At 42.9% G+C, this 18,893-nt stretch overlaps 1 protein-coding gene and 2 pseudogenes across 1 annotated transcript; 2 read left to right on the forward strand and 1 right to left on the reverse strand.

Moving 5' to 3' along the window:
• The first annotated feature begins 496 nt into the window (after positions 1-496).
• LOC147880422 (uncharacterized) lies at positions 497-1,582 on the forward strand (annotated as a pseudogene).
• A 180-nt stretch (positions 1,583-1,762) lies between these two features.
• LOC147880423 (uncharacterized) lies at positions 1,763-5,039 on the forward strand (annotated as a pseudogene).
• Positions 5,040-6,181: 1,142 nt separating this feature from the next.
• LOC147880424 (amino-acid permease BAT1 homolog) lies at positions 6,182-17,169 on the reverse strand. Its single transcript, XM_087370872.1, has 8 exons — positions 16,658-17,169; positions 16,270-16,530; positions 8,547-8,565; positions 8,069-8,288; positions 7,706-7,887; positions 7,325-7,614; positions 6,981-7,110; positions 6,182-6,897 (listed from the first exon to the last, which is right to left on the reverse strand). The coding sequence occupies exons 1-8, from the start codon at positions 16,876-16,878 to the stop codon at positions 6,547-6,549; spliced, it is 1,674 nt and encodes a 557-aa protein (XP_087226998.1). The 5' UTR covers positions 16,879-17,169; the 3' UTR covers positions 6,182-6,546.
• Positions 17,170-18,893: the final 1,724 nt, after the last annotated feature.

An 18,893-nucleotide genomic window follows, 5' to 3' on the forward strand; every position in this document is an offset into this window, starting at 1 on the left:
TGAGAATGCTCGAGAACTATGCAAAAGACAGGCTATGAGACCTTGATTTGAGTAAGTTGTCTGTACTGTGACTACGATGTCACAACAGTTTGTAGACTATAAAGCCTATGAAAATAGTGGACTACGATGTCCATCTTTTTGGTTGATCATGCAAGAGGCTCACGACTAATTGGCTAGATTGTGCATGCAAAGAGACATGGCGTGATCTAGCGTGGAGATCTTGTGGCGGTTTTGGTCTCGTTTTGGTAGCGTCGAGATGAGGCAGTTGTCATTTGCACAAATACATGAAGAGTTGCAATAGTCTGTCCTTTTGTCGAGGCCATCGGGCCTGTAGAAGTCGTAGCTAGTAGCTGCTCATAGTTCTAGGTATAGGAGTCTTTTGTTTCATGGTTGTAAGCCAACAAACCGCGTACGGGTGAGGCTATAGATTAGTTATATCACTGTTGTTTCTCCTAAGGCAATAGAAGAGGATTGGATCTGTTACTGTGTCGCCATCATGTATCTCTTCAATATTTTGAATGCTCCAGCATCTCATGGTTATACAATAATTGATGACGTAGTATATAATGAGATGTACAAATTAGTAAGAGCAGAGATGCGCACCATGCGGGAGGAAATTATGCAAGAAGTCGAGACACAAGCAAAAGTAACGTATGAGCAAATAAAGAAGCAGATGGAAACCGAAGTATGCAAAGCCAAGAAGGAAATGGCAAAGCAGCTCAAGGTTGAAATGCAAGAACTGAAAGTGAACATGCAAACACAGTTACTGTGTGAAATGCAATCCAAATTGCGGGCTGAAGTGGAAGTACACCAAGTATTGCTACAAAAGGATATGCATAAGATAATGAAAGATTATGTAAATGCTGAGACAAGGGCCATGGAATCGGTAAAAGATAAGGAAATGGCAGAATTGAAATCGCAACTTGAGACTTGTAAAAATGATGTATCTGCGGCCATGGACAAAGAGTCTCAAAAAGGAAGGGAGGCAATTGCAGCCGTGGAGGCAAGTGTTGTTAAAGTGAAAGCAAATGTTGAAAAAGAGGTGCATACTTGGGCCGAGGTGTCTAAAGATGCAAAAAAACAAGCACAAGAAGTGGGCAATGAGATGAAAGAAAACGCACCATGGATTGAAGTGGTCAAGAAAAACAGAGGAGTAACAGCTAATAAAATAGAGGTCATGAATGCCACACTAGAGGAAGAGGCAAGGAGAAAGGCTCGGATCTTGCATGTTAGAATTGTGGGATGGGAACATAAAGAGGATGCCACTAAAGATGCGAAGGCACTAGCATTGAAGATAGGGGCGAAAAGTGTACCTATTGCTACTGCATGGCGGGTAGGAAAAGATGACACCCGGCCCAAGGACTTGATTTTATGATTTGAGGACATGGGGGGGAAAAAGGCATTTTTGTCCAAAAGGATAGCCCTCAAAGGTCAGAAGATCTACTTAGACGAGGACTCACTCCTGCACAAGTGGCACATAGGAAGGAATGCATGCCAAAGGTGCTTGAAGCCCGGGAACCAGGGCAAGTGGGCCGTATACAAAGATGGGAGAGTTATCATCACAGTGAGGAGATCCACATGACGATATGCGGCCTCGGAGACTTTAAGGTTCAGTATATGGAACTATAATGGTTCTCTGAGGGCTAGATGCAGGCTATTTTGAGGATTCTTTTAGGCATGCGGATATCGCTATTTACACAGAGACACACCAGTGCAAGGGGAGGAAACTTCCAGATGTCAGAGGTTTTAGGTGGGAATCAGTATGCTAGACCCTCATGGTCCGCTGGAGGAGATCACCCGTGGTTTGACAGAGGTATTACATGTGTCAGCACAGTATGCATTCCCACACACAACAATATCATCCACCCCTCCTTGCAGCACTGCCCCACAAAATAGTTGGTATGACGATGAGTGTCGTATGATGCGCAGACAATTACAATAGGAGGTTGCTACAAACACTCGGACACACAAGCAAGCCAAGGCCATCTTCTCACGCCTAATACGGAAGAAGAAACGGGCCTACTTAGCTAGATTGGAGGCAGAGATCTACCAATTATTCTTGGGACAGAACAGCAAGAAGGCATGGAGGATGTTTCAAGAGAGACAGCCTGGTACACCGATTGTAGCACCAGAAGCTTGGGCCGACTATGCACAGTCATTATATGATATACCAGGACGGCCACCGATTCCGTACCCACAGGATACGAGGCCTACATATTGCTCCTTCTTCAAATTGCATATGGTCAATGATGCCATTGACAGATTGGGACATGGAAAGGCTTTGGATCATGATGGGTTAGCGCGAGAGCACTTCATGTACGCACGGGACATTGTGGCACCGCTTCTTGTGCATGTGTTTAATAGAGCAGTTTGTGAAGGATTCCCCCCTAGCTGGACAGAGCATACCATTGTACCGCTCCTTAAGAGTGGAGATCCGATGATGCCCAACAATTACAGGACTATCATGATTGGCCACTGCCTGGCCAAGATATATGGATCCATCTTGGAAAAGGAGTTGAGCAGATGGGCAGCAATGCATGGACACAGAGCGGTAGGACAGGCAGGTTTTAGGCGAGGTTATACCACTTTGGATCACATCCTGACTCTCCAGGCACTCATAGAGGAAGGAAAACATCATCATAAAAGGATATATTATTGCTTTGTAGACTTCCGCAAAGCCTTTGACACAATCCCACGGACCAGGCTGATGGAAAGACTACAGGATATTGGAGTACCACATGAGATACAGTGGGGATATATGCCTTGTATGAGACGGTGATGGGCCGAGTTAAAGCACCTAGAGGGCTGTCAGATGCAGTTATGAGTACTATTGGTGTGAAGTAGGGGTGCCCTCTCTCTCCCACACTATTTGGCATATACATTGATGAGCTCTCAGAGTATATCAACAGGATAGGAGGACCCGGAGCCAACCTAGCAGGAGTGTTGATACCCATACTGCTCTATGCAGATGATGTAGTTTTGATTGCAGATTCCCCGGAAGGATTACAAAGACATTTAGATGCGCTACAAGCTTTTTGTGAGGACAGGGATCTAACAGTAAACCTTGGGAAAACCAAGGTGATGGTATTTAATACTACACAAGCTTGGGTAACGCACTCAACATAACAGTTCACTTTCAAAGGTGAGACAGTAGAGCAGGTACGATCTTATGTATACATCGGGGTGATATTTTCTGGTCCACAATTTTCATTGAGAGCCGCGATTGATGCCAGATTGGATAGAGGCTATGCAGCTTTGGGGGCACTAGAGAGAGTGTGTGCACATGTACAGTTCCAAGAGCCACGCACAAAATTATGGTTGTTTGAGACATTGGTGGTGCCCACACTATTTTATGGTGCAGCTATATGGGGCCCCAGTGTAGGGGGTGCAACTGAGTGGAGGAGATTGGAAAGGCCATTAGTGACACTGATTGCCTGCATGATCCGGAGCAAGCCATCTGTACCACATCCGATAACACGAGCTGAATTAGCAAAGACATTAGATGCGCTACAAGCTTTTTGTGAGGACAGGGATCTAACAGTAAACCTTGGGAAAACCAAGGTGATGGTATTTAATACTACATAGGCTTGGGTAACGCGCTCAGCACAACAGTTCACTTTCAAAGGTGAGACAGTAGAGCAGGTACGATCTTATGTGTACCTCGGGGTGATATTTTCTGGTCCACAATTTTCATGAGAGCCGCGATTGATGCCAGATTGGATAGAGGCTATGCAGCTTTGGGGGCACTAGAGAGACAGTGTGCACATGTACAATTCCAAGAGCCACGCACAAAATTATGGTTGTTTGAGACATTGGTGGTGCCCACACTATTTTATGGTGCAGCTATATGGGGCCCCAGTGTAGGGGGTGCAACTCAGTGGAGGAGATTGGAAAGGCCATTAGTGACACTGATTGCCTGCATGATCCGGAGCAAGCCATCTGTACCACATCCGATAACACGAGCTGAATTAGCAGCTGCTCCACTAGTGACTGAGGCTCTGTTCCAGACAGTAACTTGCATACATAGATTGTGGGATCTACCTGGCTCCAGATATGCACAGTTGGCTATGATATCATCCAGGCAGCTAGCAGAGGAGGGTCGAACATGGTGCTGGTATGCTCAGCTACAGAGATGGTTTGTAGAGCATGAGTTGACAATGGATGCACTCCCACCCTTTCAATATAGTTTGGATTGTCCCAAGATAGACTTGTCTCGCCATGACCGAAACAAGATCATTAGAGCTGATATTGTCAAGTTGGAGACTGAGAGAACCTAACCACATTAGCCCCTAGGGAAGAAGATGGCACACTACCAGAACCATTTTCTTCATTTATCTCAAGATGAACTTATAGCTAGGCCAGCATACATGGACACACACCTATCTCACGGGCTACGCAGTATTATTGGCCAAATTCGAACCTCATCACATCAGTTGAGAATAGAGACAGGGAGATACACCCACACAGCCCATCAGGATCGGATATGTCAATTATGCCAGCAGGAGAAGGAGACAGAGGAGCATTACGTATGTAGATGCACGGTATATTATGAAATCCAAGGAAGATACCACTGTCTATTCAGAAAGGGATTTGGCCCACTCCGTAGGGTGATGGAGTACGAAGATAAAAAATGCTTGGGTTTGTTTTTACCAGAGCTCAGGCGACATAGAGAGACTTTGTTAGGAGACAGACAGCCGAGACCAGCCCCACCCATGCAAAGTACACTCAGAGACTTCTTCATTGCCAGCACCTCAACTAGTTTTATGCCCTCCCCGCCATCAGAAACCCCTGGTGCCACCACCACCTTATCACACACAGGCAGACTGCCACATTCTAGTGGTGTGATTTTGGACCGAGCCATCGCCATATCCAGGTCACGGAGGCCCAGGCCCCCAGGACCCTGTGCCCGGCACCCATATCTTCATCGGATCCGTGCCATCATTGCCAAACACCGAAAGCGTGTGGCACCGAGTTATGAGATCCTAGAGCTACCCATGATTGGGATTTTTGACATAAGAAGAGTGCAACCTTTTTATTGATTAGCTTTCTACCTATACTGATCAATTGGTACTTTTAGTAAATACTTGCTTGGTATTTCATTAGTTTTGGGTCACTTGCAGTCCCTCTGATTGTAAGTACCTTTAGTAGCTCTCAGCCTTCAGCTTATTTATTTTGTTGTTCTCTTTGATGAGACAACACTAGCAAATGTATCAACTGTTTTAGTCTCATAGGCCGTTTGGCCTTTTAGAGACGTTAATATATATCTATCTATCTATAACCTATCAGGGTTGACAAGTTTGGTACGAGCTCATTTTTGGAATTTATTTTTGGAGAATGGAGAGGTACGCAACACATAATCTTTTACCTATGTTGCAATTCGAATAGGATGTTCTTATGAAAGAAACGGAGCTTCGCAACTTGAATATTAATAACTTTTATCGCAACGGACTTTTATAGCACAAACGGTCAATTTCATAATGCACTGAGTGGCGTACACATACATGGTTCCGTTAGTTGTGTCTTACTCAACCATCCTAGCCAAGCATACTAGTTTGATAAAATTAGGCTATTCAAGTCATGAAAGTACCCACAAAACATACAATTTAACTAATCATGGGTAATCATTGTAAGTGACAATGATCTCAAGTCCAGAACGTAGTCGATGCATGTTATCCACAGTAGTCTTTTGACAATTGCAATTACAAAGTATAACGAGCCTTCTTTTCCATTGTCACCCATTGTCACACATGATTTGATGTCCAATACTGATTGATTTTGCAAATTCAAATATGTCGTTAGAAGATATTCAGCAAGGCAATAATAGTATTAGAGGGCACATCAAGAAAGAAGAGAATATAGGGAGAAAGTCAAACATGGGTTACATCTAAATATGTCCTGGGAAGATATTCAGGAAGAAAACAAGAGTATTAGATGGCACATAAAAAAAGAAGAGAAGGAGACAGGTAAACATGAGGAGAAAAGAAGTTTGCAATTTTATGGCCATTCAAGAGAAGAAGAATCAACATTTACATTGCATGAAACATCAAGAATCCATTGTGATACCTACATGGAATGATATCATCGCATTTCAAATGAGGACAGCTATAATTGTTGATAACAAAATTGTAACAGCTAAATGAACATATACACTGAGTGAATATCGATTTTGTATTGCCAGTGCCTCTCAAATCAAATATTAAATGTTTGTAGTGCATATACTAAAAAAAATACATTAGCCCATCAGAATGTTCTTGTCCTATCCATGGGATGTTTGCCTTGCTCAGATCCCACCTACAAAAGGAGAACTGAACCAAAGTTCCTTAAGGCTTCTCATTATAATGGCTAGTTAGAGATTTGGAGTTGGGCCTTTACCATGAGAAAGGAAGCTCCAGATAAGAATGAATGTGCACCCTCGCGGTAGTAACAAGAAGAGACTGCAGGTCAAAGTTTGCTAGGTGAAGTAACACATGTAATAAAATGAATCATTAATCCATAATGCAGCAACCTGTCAGTCCTAACATACACTTACCACATCAGGGAAGATTGTCATTGGTGCTCAACATTTGCCACTGGGCCAGTGAACCAAAACCTTGCACTTAGAAGCCAGCTACCAATAACAAGCACAAGGACTCCTCCAACAGCAACTGGAGTGTAATTTAGATCGTTTGCTGTTACAGGATATTGAACAGGTAAAGAAAAAAGCACAGTTATTATCACCACCCACAATACAGCTACCCAGCCGACCAAAAGGCCAAATGGGCCAAGATTAAATGGACCAGGAACAAATCTCTTCCGAGCAATAGTGATTCGGAAAAAGGATGGTAGTGCATAGGCAATGTACAGGCCAATAGTCGCTATTGAGACCATAGCTTGGAAAGCTACCAAACTTCCAAGAGACTGCAAATGAAAGAGGAGTGTCATGATTAAAGATAGTGGTATCATAATTCCAATCTAAAATGTACATAATAAAAGGACCATACCGTTAGAGCCATTACAAATGCAACGGCAGCAGAAAGCCATACAGCATTCAAAGGTACTTCCCACTGGTTCACAGCATGCCAGACGTTTGAAAAGGGCATTGCCCCATCCCTAGAAAAAGCATATGCCATTCTGAAATTTCACAAACATGAATGCCAGTTAAACATAAAAAAATTCAAGAGCAACAGAAATAATCACGTTACACATTTGCATCATTCAAATAAGAGCAACTCTCATATGCTTTCCAGTCGTTCAAAAGACCGTCTTGTAATTGACACTTCTACTAGCAAAAAGATACAAAACTAGGGTGGTAAACATGTACATGCTATAGAGGCAAATATCATACCGTGAATTGCTTGTGACTGAGCTCATGCCGCAAAAGAACACAGCCACAGCAACTACTCCTAGGCAGACAATACCTCCAGTTCCAGATCCATATCTATTTTTAAAAGCATCGTAGAAAACTTGAGCAATAGCATATCCAGTAGCGTCATTATTAGTGTCCAGCACATGTTGCAGATCCGTGACAGCAAAGGTGATGCCGATGACATAAGCCCATCCAACCACGATTGATATGGCAACTGCACTTATGATGCCATAAGGGCCATTTTTGTCTGATGATCTTGTTTCTTCTGACTGCCAAGGGGCAACGATGTGAAAATCAGGGGGGGGAAACATTCATTGCTGTTCAACTTACGTTTAATAAGTTGTTCACACTAGTTTTTACCATGTGAGCAGAGGCGTCATATCCAGTGAGTGTATATTGGCTCATGAGAAGTCCTAGCAGAAAAATATAAGGACTGCTGTGGATATTATATGTACTATCCTTGTTGAAATGCCGGAAAACAAATTCTGTAGTTGCTCTTGTTGGAGAAACAATTGGTACAAGAATCATGAGCACAAAAACACCTGGAAAATGGTCTTTATCCATGAGAAAATAGACAGCACAAGTTCTACCAATATTAAACATGATCTGTGAAGGTCAATACCTAACAGCTAAATGAAAATCTCAGGCAACGTAAGGTAAACACACAGGATGTATTTTTCCCAGAGAAAGACAAGATTCAGGTATCAAGAAGGAAAAACCTACCAAGAATGTTCCACGCAGCTGCAAAAGTTCCAAAATGAGAGAGCCAGTGAATAGGAAGGCTATTTATAGCTGCATGAAGAAAAAGGATGCCTCCATGAAACCCAATTACGACATACTTGGATGCCATATATCCTCCTCCATTAGCACCTCCTGTGCTAAGTAATATAATAACTTGAAGAAGAGTTGCCAAAGAATAGTCAACACTTGTGGTAACAGCCCACTGCAACACGATGTCTATGAGAAATGCAGTTCACAGAAAGCTATTGGCCATCAAATTTATATTTTGAGAGAGTCAAAATATTCAGCATAATGTCCATTCAATATTCTTAACCAAGAGACGGAAAGTAGTAGCTTGAACAAGGATTTGACCTTCCAAAAATCATGAAAAGCCAAAACTGACAAGCTTAACAAGAACAATTCAATGGAATAAGAAATGGAATGATTGCCTAAACCTTTCAAGATTTTGCCAGATACAGACCTGGCCAAGTATGTTGAACCTGCACAGGCAATGGCAATCATAAAGATAAACTAACTACATAAACCTTATTGACTAGCCCAGTCCCTTACTTTTACGATTTAGGAATCACATTCCGAAAGAGAGAGAGAGAGAGAGAGAGAGAGAGAGAGAGAATAATACACTATACCGTGCAATAAATTGTACAAGGATGAAAGTGGGCAAGTTGGACTATCATACAATTCAAAAATTGTGTGATTGACATGTAAAAGTGACAATTTTGCCCTGTACCTTTTAAAATGTGTTAAAACACAAAAAAATGTCCAAGCCCCTTGAAAGCAATACTCTTCTCAGCTCATTGAAACGGTGTCAACAGTGTGTGGCTGCTTTGAATTATACATGCTTCACTGAACTCTCCATGGTTTACAAAAATGGCACCATCATCATTATTCTATTATCGTGCATCATAAATATAAACAGCAGCTTCAGATTTCCTAGAGCCATCAGGCAAGGGGGGGAACCCAGTAAGCTTTACCACATCATATTGCATTGCTTCTTTGGTCCTATTATTTTCCATATGAATTGCTAAATATCCAATTTAATTTAATCCATGTTTATAAAGTTTCACCCTGTCCTCATCAGTATCTATAGCCATGCCAAAATAGAAATTTTGTCAAAGTCAAATATTTGTTTACTGCAAATATGTTTCTCTCCTAGACCATCAAGAAAGAAGAGAGCTTAACTATTTGAGCTCTGTCATTTTGGTGGTTTCACATACCGTTTCTGGATTTTGAAAAAAAAATACAATCTGGTGTAGTGCACTTCAGCTAAGCCCCACGTTTTAATTCTCTTTTTTGTTCGATACAAATCTTGTCCTGCCGACCCTTGGGCACTTTGCCAGAGATTGCCCAAGGAAAAAGAAAAGACCAAAAAGATCCACGGGTGCACCTCATAGCTTCACCCGACTTGGACCTTCTTCACGACCAATTCCTACCACCTCACGCGCTGCTAGACCTTTGACTTCACAACCAGGACCTTCAGCCTCTCGTCCTAGTACTTCTACAGCGCGCACAGGACAGTCAACACGTCCTGCTCTGGTCTTCCCGAACCCCTTTTATCTAACCCCTTTTATTAACTAACCTTGTACTTACCTAACCCCTTTTATCTAACCCTATCTCCACCTAACTATTTGCTCCTCTCTAATCATACAACTTTCTTGAATCAGTGCTCCAGGCACATAATATAACTTTGAAGGCTCGAATGATAGCCTTATGTTGAATGCTCTACAACACCCATAGGTCAAACATACGTGAGTTAATTTTACCTAGCTATGTGATTAGTGCAAATGCTCCACTGTGCATTGATTTATGGGTTTGAGCCAATGGAATGCTCAACTAGTGTGCAATTATGAACTGCGGCACAAACAGGTCTGAAAATCCATTAAGTATCTCAAGTAGCCTCACTGCTCTACTTCTAACAAGGACGTCACCAAATTTATTAATCCTCTTCTATCTCACTTCTTTATGTTGCCATCTTAGCTCCATCAATGATGCAAAATTTAAGTACATGTGTACAAGGGCTTCCAATAAAAAGTTCCATCCAAGCATGTTTCATCATTGTACTAAGAAGAAGACATAGTTGCGGCAAGTCTATGTGTCATGTGCATGGACCATATCCTGATGTGTGCTTTAGGCACACAGGACTAGCTCAGGTAGCCTGGTGAGGCTAGGGGCTAGGCAGGCGATTCTCAGGTTGAGTTGCAAGGGCACAGAACGAGTTAGGATTTTTGCTATTTTTAGCACCACAAGGCTTGAGCCTATATAAGGAGCCTAGGGGTTCAGTTTTTAGGCAGGCAAGTCAAAGCAAGCTTAACTCTTCCTTGCTGGTCTGGATCCTAGATCATGTTACAAACGTGCACCTGCTTTCCAACACAGCCCCATGCCCAATAGTAGATTCAAGGCCGTTGAGGGCACCACCTAGTGGTATGGGATGCCAAGCTGGTTAGGATCTAGTTGGGTGATGTGCCAGAGTGCCAATAGCTCAAGTTGTCGCTCGGAGCGGACATCTAGTCATGGATGTCATGGTTGGGTGGTGAGCATGCCTGCATCCCTCGTGGTTGTTTTATGGTTGTTTCTATGTGCTTGTTTGCAAATCGTGTCAGTTGGCATCAGAGCCAACACCTAAGGTACGAATCTCAATAGAGAGAACGTGCATAAGCTAGAGTTGACACAGCAACTTCAAGCGATTCAAACTTCTATTACTCTTTTCACCAGCACAGTTCAAGCACTCACTCACCTGGATGCTTGAGCTTCAGTGTTGAGTCCCAATATTACACCAGATTCCTATTCTGGAGATCAAAAATTCAGAACATAGAAGTGGTAGACACTTGGTTGCACAAGTGGCAAGTGCACTTCCAATTCCACCCTTATTTTGATGATAAGAAAATTCAACTTGTAGTAGGGTATTTACCCGAAAAAGCATTACTCTTGGTGGAAGGAGTTGCGGCCAAAACCCCCCACCTGGACCAAATTTGAAAAAGTCTTCATCCTGAAAAAAGAGGAGGAGTATGATAATCTAGGGAAATTCAAAGCCCTAGATATGTCTAAACAGAGCCTCACCTTTGAAGTCTATCTCTAAAAATTCACGGCTTTGCACACTAGAGCCACAAAGATGAGTCATGTTACATAATTGGGATTCTTTGTGGACAGGTTATATACCTAGATGAATCCAGGAACATTTCCAAACTCATCCTCTAAAAACACAACACATAGTGCAGTTTCAATCTCACGATAGTCACTCATACGATTAAAAACCATAAACTCCATCACGCATAGCAAGGACTAGCTACTATGACATCTCGACTGATGTCATCAGCGCCCAACAGTGGGTGTAGACCGTAGTATAAAAGTATGCTCTCACACATACAAATCCACACACCCACACATACTTGAGCATCCATTTATACATAGTCTTTGTACTGAGTTTCTGTCAGCACTCCGGAGGTGAAGGGAAAACTCAGCCATGACGAAGGCCAGCACTAAAGGAGAAGGCTAATCAAAAAGTAGTCCAAATCTCTTCATTCAAGCTACAACTGCTTGTGAAGTCTAAACGGTTTCATTTTAGTCTCTCCCGAACGAGCATCTAAATCTAAATCTGGCTGATAGGGCAACACACCATTTAGGATAGAAAGAATTATCGCAATACCAGTAGGCTGCAACTTGGACGAAAACTTTGTGGACAGGTTACCTCATTCATATAAATTGCAGGTCAAGAACAAGTGCACTTCTTTGCAAGAGGCCATGAATTACGCGCGTATTTGTGATGACACCATGGACACAACAAAGGGTGCATCCACCTCAGATACCAGTGGTAAGAACAAGCGGAAGTTCTTCCAACATTCTACCAGCACCAAGGACGGGAAGTCTTTGGATAACACCTCCAAGAAGAAATCAAACTGGCACGTTTCCTCTGTACCTTGAAGATGAAAAAGGAAGGTCATTATTTCATTTGTGAGGAGCATGGCCACACAAAGGCAGATTGTCCGAAGCGAAAGAATCCTACACCTTCTCCAGGACTAAAGCTGCCTTCAAAACAAGGAACTAAAGCCAAAGGGGTTACCCGAGCAATGATGATAGGTATTTATGTGAATTATTGCTAACCCTCTTTCTTGTAATTGCACTTTAATAACTCGTTGTTTGGATCCAACCCATGACCTTTTCCAGGCTTACGGGAAGGTCAAGGACACCAAGATTCACATTCTCTTTGACCCAGGCAGTTCTCACAACTTTATTCATATTAACTTGTGCAGAAGCTAGACCTACCTCCGACACCTAGTGATCACACCTATGAGGCGCAACTTCTTATTGGGAAGCAGTTTTGGGATCGCAAGGTGACCCTCTTAGATGTTCTGATAGACAGATTGGCAAGAGCAAAGTATTCCACAAAGATTGATTTGCGTATGGGGTATCACCAAATACACATCTATGTGAAACACATAGAAAGAACTTCTTTTCACACTAGGTATGGCCATTAAGAGTTTCTCGTGTTACCTTTTGGTTTGACCAACGGTCCCGCTACTTTCCAACAAATGATGAATGCCTTGTTTCGAGACTATTTGAAAAAGTTAATTGTTGTGTTCTTCGACAACATCTTGATATATAGCAGGACATTAGAGGACCATTTTGGCCACCTCAAGATTGTCTTAATTCTATTAAGACAGGTCACAACATAGCTATATGCCAAGACCTGTAGCTTTTGAGAGTAAAAAGATGGATGATACTCAATACCGTTGGCCCACGATGGAAAAAGAACTTTTATGCCGTAGTGTATGCTCTCAAGGTTTGGAGACACTACCTGTATGGTTCTAAGTTTGTTATATTGACTGATCATCACTCAATTAAGTATATGTGTGATGGTTCGGACTTGAGGGGAAGAAAGGCTAGATGGGCTGAGCTAATGCAAGATTTTGAAATACATTATTGTGAGGGAGGCCTAGGATGTCCCCTCCAAGCCATAGGCAAAGCTGCTAGCACTCTCGCACATCACCCAACTAGATCCCAACCAGCCCGGCATCCCATACCACCAGATGGCGCCTCAAGGGCCCTGTATCTACTACTAAGCCTTGGGCTGCGCTCGAAAGTAGGTGCGCGTTTGCAACACGATCCACGATCTAGACCGGTAAGGAAGAGCTAAGCTTGCTCTGACTTGCACGCCTGAAAACTGAACCCCTGGGTTTCCTATATAGGCTTGAGCCCAATGCTGCTAAAAATAGCAAAAAGCCTAACTTGTCCTATGGCCTTGCAACTCAACCCTAGAATCGCCTACCTAGCTCCTAGCCTCCCCAGGCTACCGAGCTAGTCCTATGTACCTAAGTACACGTCAGGTATGGTCCATGCACATGACATACTCCCCTTCCTCTAAGAACTCCCTTGAGTTCATAAGAAAGTCTAGAAACTCTCTGAGAAGGTTAGTCAATGTCTCCCACGTAGACTACTCCTCTACACGATCCTTCCACTTAATCTTGTAGTCAATGATTGTCCTATATCTAGCTTGACGTTCACGAAATCCAAGAATACTTTTAGGGTGTGCGGTACAAAGATCAAATCTTCAACCTCTAAAAGTTCTTGAGATCCTTGGCACCCATTACTTCCTTTAGTCGACTGCCATGAAAAAACGGATGAATTCTTACATTAGGAGGCAATTCCAGTTCATATGCAACTTGTCCAATTCTTCGTATAATCTTGAATGGAACACACTATCTGGGGGATATTTCCTAACTTATCCAGTACTTAGGTTCTTGGATTTCTTCAGTGTTGAAATCTGTAGATAAGCATAAAAGGAATTAAACCTGTACTTGAATGCTATGCGATATTATAAGCAAATTCAACCGGGCAAATATTCTTCCCATGAAGACTGCCTCTTGGAAACATGAACACGAAGCATATCCTCCAAAAATTGGTTTACTACTTATGTCTGGTCATCAGACTGGGCATGTTCCGAGGAACTCAAACTAAGAGTGGTATCTAACTTGTCAAAGACAAGTGTCTGGAATTTACTGATAAATTTGGAATGCCTATCACAACAAGCCCACTTCATCCTACCAAGACAGTAATGAGCATTCAAGAGCGTGGTGAGACTTAAAGCACAACATGAACTTGAGGAATATTACTCAGTACACTTTTTTACAGAGTGAAGCAAGAGGTGGTTCTAACCTTTTCTCCTAATACTTCAAGATCCATTTCCCCTATTCAAGAGAGTTTATTTAGGCCAGATACCTAATTTTTGATTAGCTGTTAATCAACTCGGGCATGAGTTGTCCATCATTACAAAACCCAGAATATTCTTACTGACACCAATCAGGACAGGATTTTTCGAGGGGTTCATGCGCCCTAAGTTACCCAAGTGACTCACCCAGGGTTTACGTCTTCCCCAGGCCTACCTGGATGCATGTCTTCATGGTCCAAAAGCTAAAGAATAGGGTGCCTCAGGCGGAGCTGAGGGATATAATTGCTTACGCGGACCAAATGGGTGCCAAGGGTATGGTCGACCTCGAGTTTGCTTCATGCAGAGGTTTGGTCCCAGCAGGTTTCCCGTGGCCTAAAGTGTCCACAGCTTGATATCAAAAGGAAAACTTATTCAGCACAACTCTCTTGCTTCTTGGTCACCGCATGGAGTTCCGTCCTTCACCAAACTGCATTTCTTTTTCGTTTTTCTAGCTTGGTGTTAGCCCTTGCTGTTGCGCCTGTTGATCCTTAAGTGCATCCAAGTTTTAAAAGCAAGCTTGGATCTGATTTCGGAGCTTGGTCTCACAGCAAGCAGCTTAAGCTTCTTTATATTCATGTACTTGATGAGGCATCCAGTTGCGAACAACACGCTGCATTAATAGAGGGCTTTCTTACTTTCATATACACACCTCCCAAAATCCCCGCATTTCATCATGGCTAGCTCCTTTTGGCGAGAAAAAGAAAGACCGCAGGGAAGGCTGGTTCATCTTGAGGCTATCAGAGTAAGAGCAAGACGACGATGGCTCGAGGAGGGGGGACTGTCCCTCAAGTTCTTCCTTGCTGCTCCCGCACCAAGACCTTTGTAACTTCGAAGGTCTGCCAAGTACATCTTATAGCTTAAGAGATGATAAGTTATTGCACACTTTGACGTCAATTCTCATGCATCTTGCTGTTGCTCTAGCACAACTGACATATTGAGCTGACCATTTCTAAGTTCTGGTCATGTTTAAGGTGAGTTTAAAATCGGCTGTTTCCCTTGCAGGTCTCCAATGAAAGTTCTGCTGCACTCAAGCTACAGGTCCTTTTCTTCAGCTATGCTGGTACTAGATTGTTGTGATCTGTATTGCAATTTCAGTTACATATCTATTTTCTGAACAAGTTCACAAGAGGGTAGATTAGTCATGACAACATACACCTCGGTGGGCTTTCCATTCTCCACTGCTTGTTTTATAGTCCTCACCCATTGCCCTGATAGACTAGGTTTTCACTGTCGGTTATGTGAATTGCTTTCAGCCATTTGAAAAGAAACTTGGCAGGAAGATATGGCAATAACAGCACCCTTATGGATGTCCAACCTTGACGCCAATTTGTAAGGGCTGAAACAAGAGAGAACTGCCCCTCTGGATCTCCTAAACAACTTTGTTAGTGCTTGCTGGAAATTTATCGCTTGAACATGCTGCTTACCCCGCTAAGATTTATCCCTTTCTGGTTGTCTTTTGAAACAACAGCCTACGGCCTATGGAAGCCTGGTGAAAAGCATAGCTTCCCCAAATTCAGGTGGCAGTATGAATGAATGCCAACGACCACATAATTTGAGTTGATTGCTGGTAAACTCGTCTAGCCTGACTGACTCAGAACAAGGGTGAGGCCCCAGACCTCATAATGTAAAAGTGTGCTCGACCTGCATAATATACAACTTTCTTCTGTTGTAAGGCTCTGCACAACCGCCCACTGTTTCCCCAAGCAGAGGGCCTTTCCACAGGTCCTCTCACTCACACGCACTCTACCGCACATTCTCTACCACACAATTTTCTCTAATGCTTTTCAATGTTAAGCTAAAGGCAGCGATAAAGCATTGACGCTCTTTTGTTGGATTTGTTCAACAGGGTGCAGTTTAATGGCAGTTTGACACCATCCCTTGAATCTTTCCTTTCAATTACAATAGCAAGGTCTTCATCAGTTCGAAGCAAACTCCGTTATTAGCATGCATAGATGTACAGTATTGAAAATTAAAGGATTCATACCAGCCAGTAATCCAAGATGCAAAGGGGCCCCACTCTTTTCCAGCAAGTCTGTAGCTCCAAAAATAGAGGCCTCCGGATGTAGGATAGGCAGAGCATATCTCGGCCATAGACAGCGCGACAAACATGGTAAAAGCACCAGCGATAAGCCACCCATACGTCATGGCAATTGGACCTCCGTAAGAAAGTCCAGTATTGTACAAAGTCGTTACCCCCGTCAGAATTGAAATAATGGAGAAGGAGAAGGCAAAATTGGACAACACCCTGTCAGCAAAAACAGTCAGAATCGGCGTAGGCATGGGCTTATTGCGCATGGTATCCTGCACACGTAACAAAAGCTTAAACTTTGACGCAATCAGCTTGATTGTTACAAGGAGAGTAGAAAGCCTACGAGAGGTCGCGTTTGAGCTCTTGCTTGTAGCCGAGCTCTTTCAAGCGCTGCTGGCCGGAGTCGAGCAACTGGTGGACTTTGACGGTCATATTGAGCAAAGGATCAAAGATAGGAAAATCGCCCAGATTGCAATTTGAGAGGTAATCGACTGGAGAGGGTTCAAGGAGTGCAGCAAAGGAAGGAAGATGAAATGGGTTGGTTGCTGTAGAGCTATTGATCATTCACGAGTTGAACACGTTGTGAAGGAATCGATGAGCAGATCCAAGGAGCCATTGACCGTGGAAAACTTTGAACAAACGTGAGTATTGTATTTCGTGAGTCGTCATGATTGCATGATTGCAGTCAACTTTTTCAACGTGTTCACACTCTCGAGTTCTCAATAAACCATCCTCTCCAAGAAGCTCAGCTACGTGTTTGTTTATGGCAGCCTCTTCCATCCACGTTCCAACCCCCCATAGGTTTGCCTTCAAGGACTCGTTCCTGCGATTCTTCCCCGAGATTCCCCGCAGCTACACTATGCCCTCATGTAGACGAAAATACCCGTCTCTCCACCCCCGGTGCGGCTTGGGCCTGATTTTTTTTCTTTTGACAAAGAAAGGAACCTTCTATTAATGCTTGAAAGACTTCATACAAAACATCAGCCTTTAAGGTGCTCTCAGAGTATGGAAAAAACTAGGAAAGGCTCAAAGAAGAAAAAATCGTCCTCTTCCATAGAAACCCAACTCACTGCCTAGTGGATCTCTGATACTGGGGCTGATTTAAGCCTGTGATTTTTGTCCTAGAGCGTATACTAAGGCAGGAAGTATTGGATAGGAGCCCAAAGGGAGCATTTGCAAGCAATTGGTGCAACAAGCCCCTCGTGCGGACGATGACCACCAAGGGGTTGGAATATATGCCAAGCATGTATTTGCCAGGGTTTGCCAACACGTGAATCCACTCTAACAACTCCTCGCCTTGTGTGAAGCAATGGCAACTCAAGCAATTTGGGCATTCACTCACCTGAGTCCTTGGAAAGCTCCTTTGCTACCTATCAGCATAGGCCACCGGCGGTTGGCCCCCGGTAGTTGGCCATTGGTGTGTGGGTGGGTGGGTCGGTGTGGGGGTGTGGATGCACGCGTGCGCACGTGCGTGTGTGGAAATTTTACTAGCACTCTCCTTCGAGGTAGTGCTATAGTGGAGGATTGAAATTTCTTTTGTGAATTTCCACATGTAATTTTAAAAGAAATTAATTAAAGTTGTGTGTTTCAAAGTGCCATTTATAGAGATCATCTTACAAAAATTGCCTTTTAATAGCCGAACACCCTTTAAGACATCTCTTTTGCATCCCAAAACGCTTGCTTTACCATTGTACTAGAAGGCAATGCCCACGTACACACACACTCTTGTTTACTTTTTTAATAGCTCCTCGTGTTTTGACACTCCAAAAATGTGGAAAGGCACATTCCCCCCCTTATCAAAGTGCATTGTTGATGGAGCACAAATCTAGACCATTAGCTCACATCCCCTTCAAAGTTAAAAAGTTTTAGAAAGCAAAATGTCACCAACACGTTTCTTCTCCTATCAACATCATGAACAGAATCTAACCTTGTAGCATATGCACATTTGGGTTATCACATGACATCATAGCCAAAGAAAGTGAGGTGGCTCAAGGTCCAATCTAAGGGAAAGTAGGAGAGTTCACCTCCCCCCCTCATATAAATCATTTTATAAGCGAAAAAGGTGTCCTCCCTCCCGCCCCCCTCCCGTTCCCTATTCCACCAAGCTATGAACACAGTTTACATGTACCTTGCAAGTGTAGTGAGATAATAATTTGAAATATTCCACTTGAAACACCTAGTTGTATGATGCTTGCATAATAATTTGAAATATTCTACTTGAAACATCTAGTTGCATGATGCTTGGACAAAGAGATTTGTAGGAGGCAGTCGATAGAGCGAGCGAGGAAAAGCGAGCAGGCCCAAAAAAGCGAGCGAGCTTTTCTACAATTTCCTTATCGAGGTATTCGACATAGCTTTGTGGAAACCACTATTTGGGAAGATTCTCGAAAATAAAACTTATGTTACTATGTGTAACTATACCAATATTGCGAATTATAGTCTACCTTAACTTCCAATTGGAGCCATACTCACATTATGCAACAATAATATATGGGTTTGAAAGAAACCGAATTTCCACTCCAAAGCGGATTCCATTACTGATACAACAAATCTTTTGCATTTGAAATGGGTCTTATTAT

Source organism: Dipteris shenzhenensis, chromosome 32, assembly GCF_047967505.1.
Source record: "Dipteris shenzhenensis isolate YYH24624 ecotype China chromosome 32, Dip_SZ_1.0, whole genome shotgun sequence".
Classification (NCBI taxonomy): domain Eukaryota; kingdom Viridiplantae; phylum Streptophyta; class Polypodiopsida; order Gleicheniales; family Dipteridaceae; genus Dipteris; species Dipteris shenzhenensis.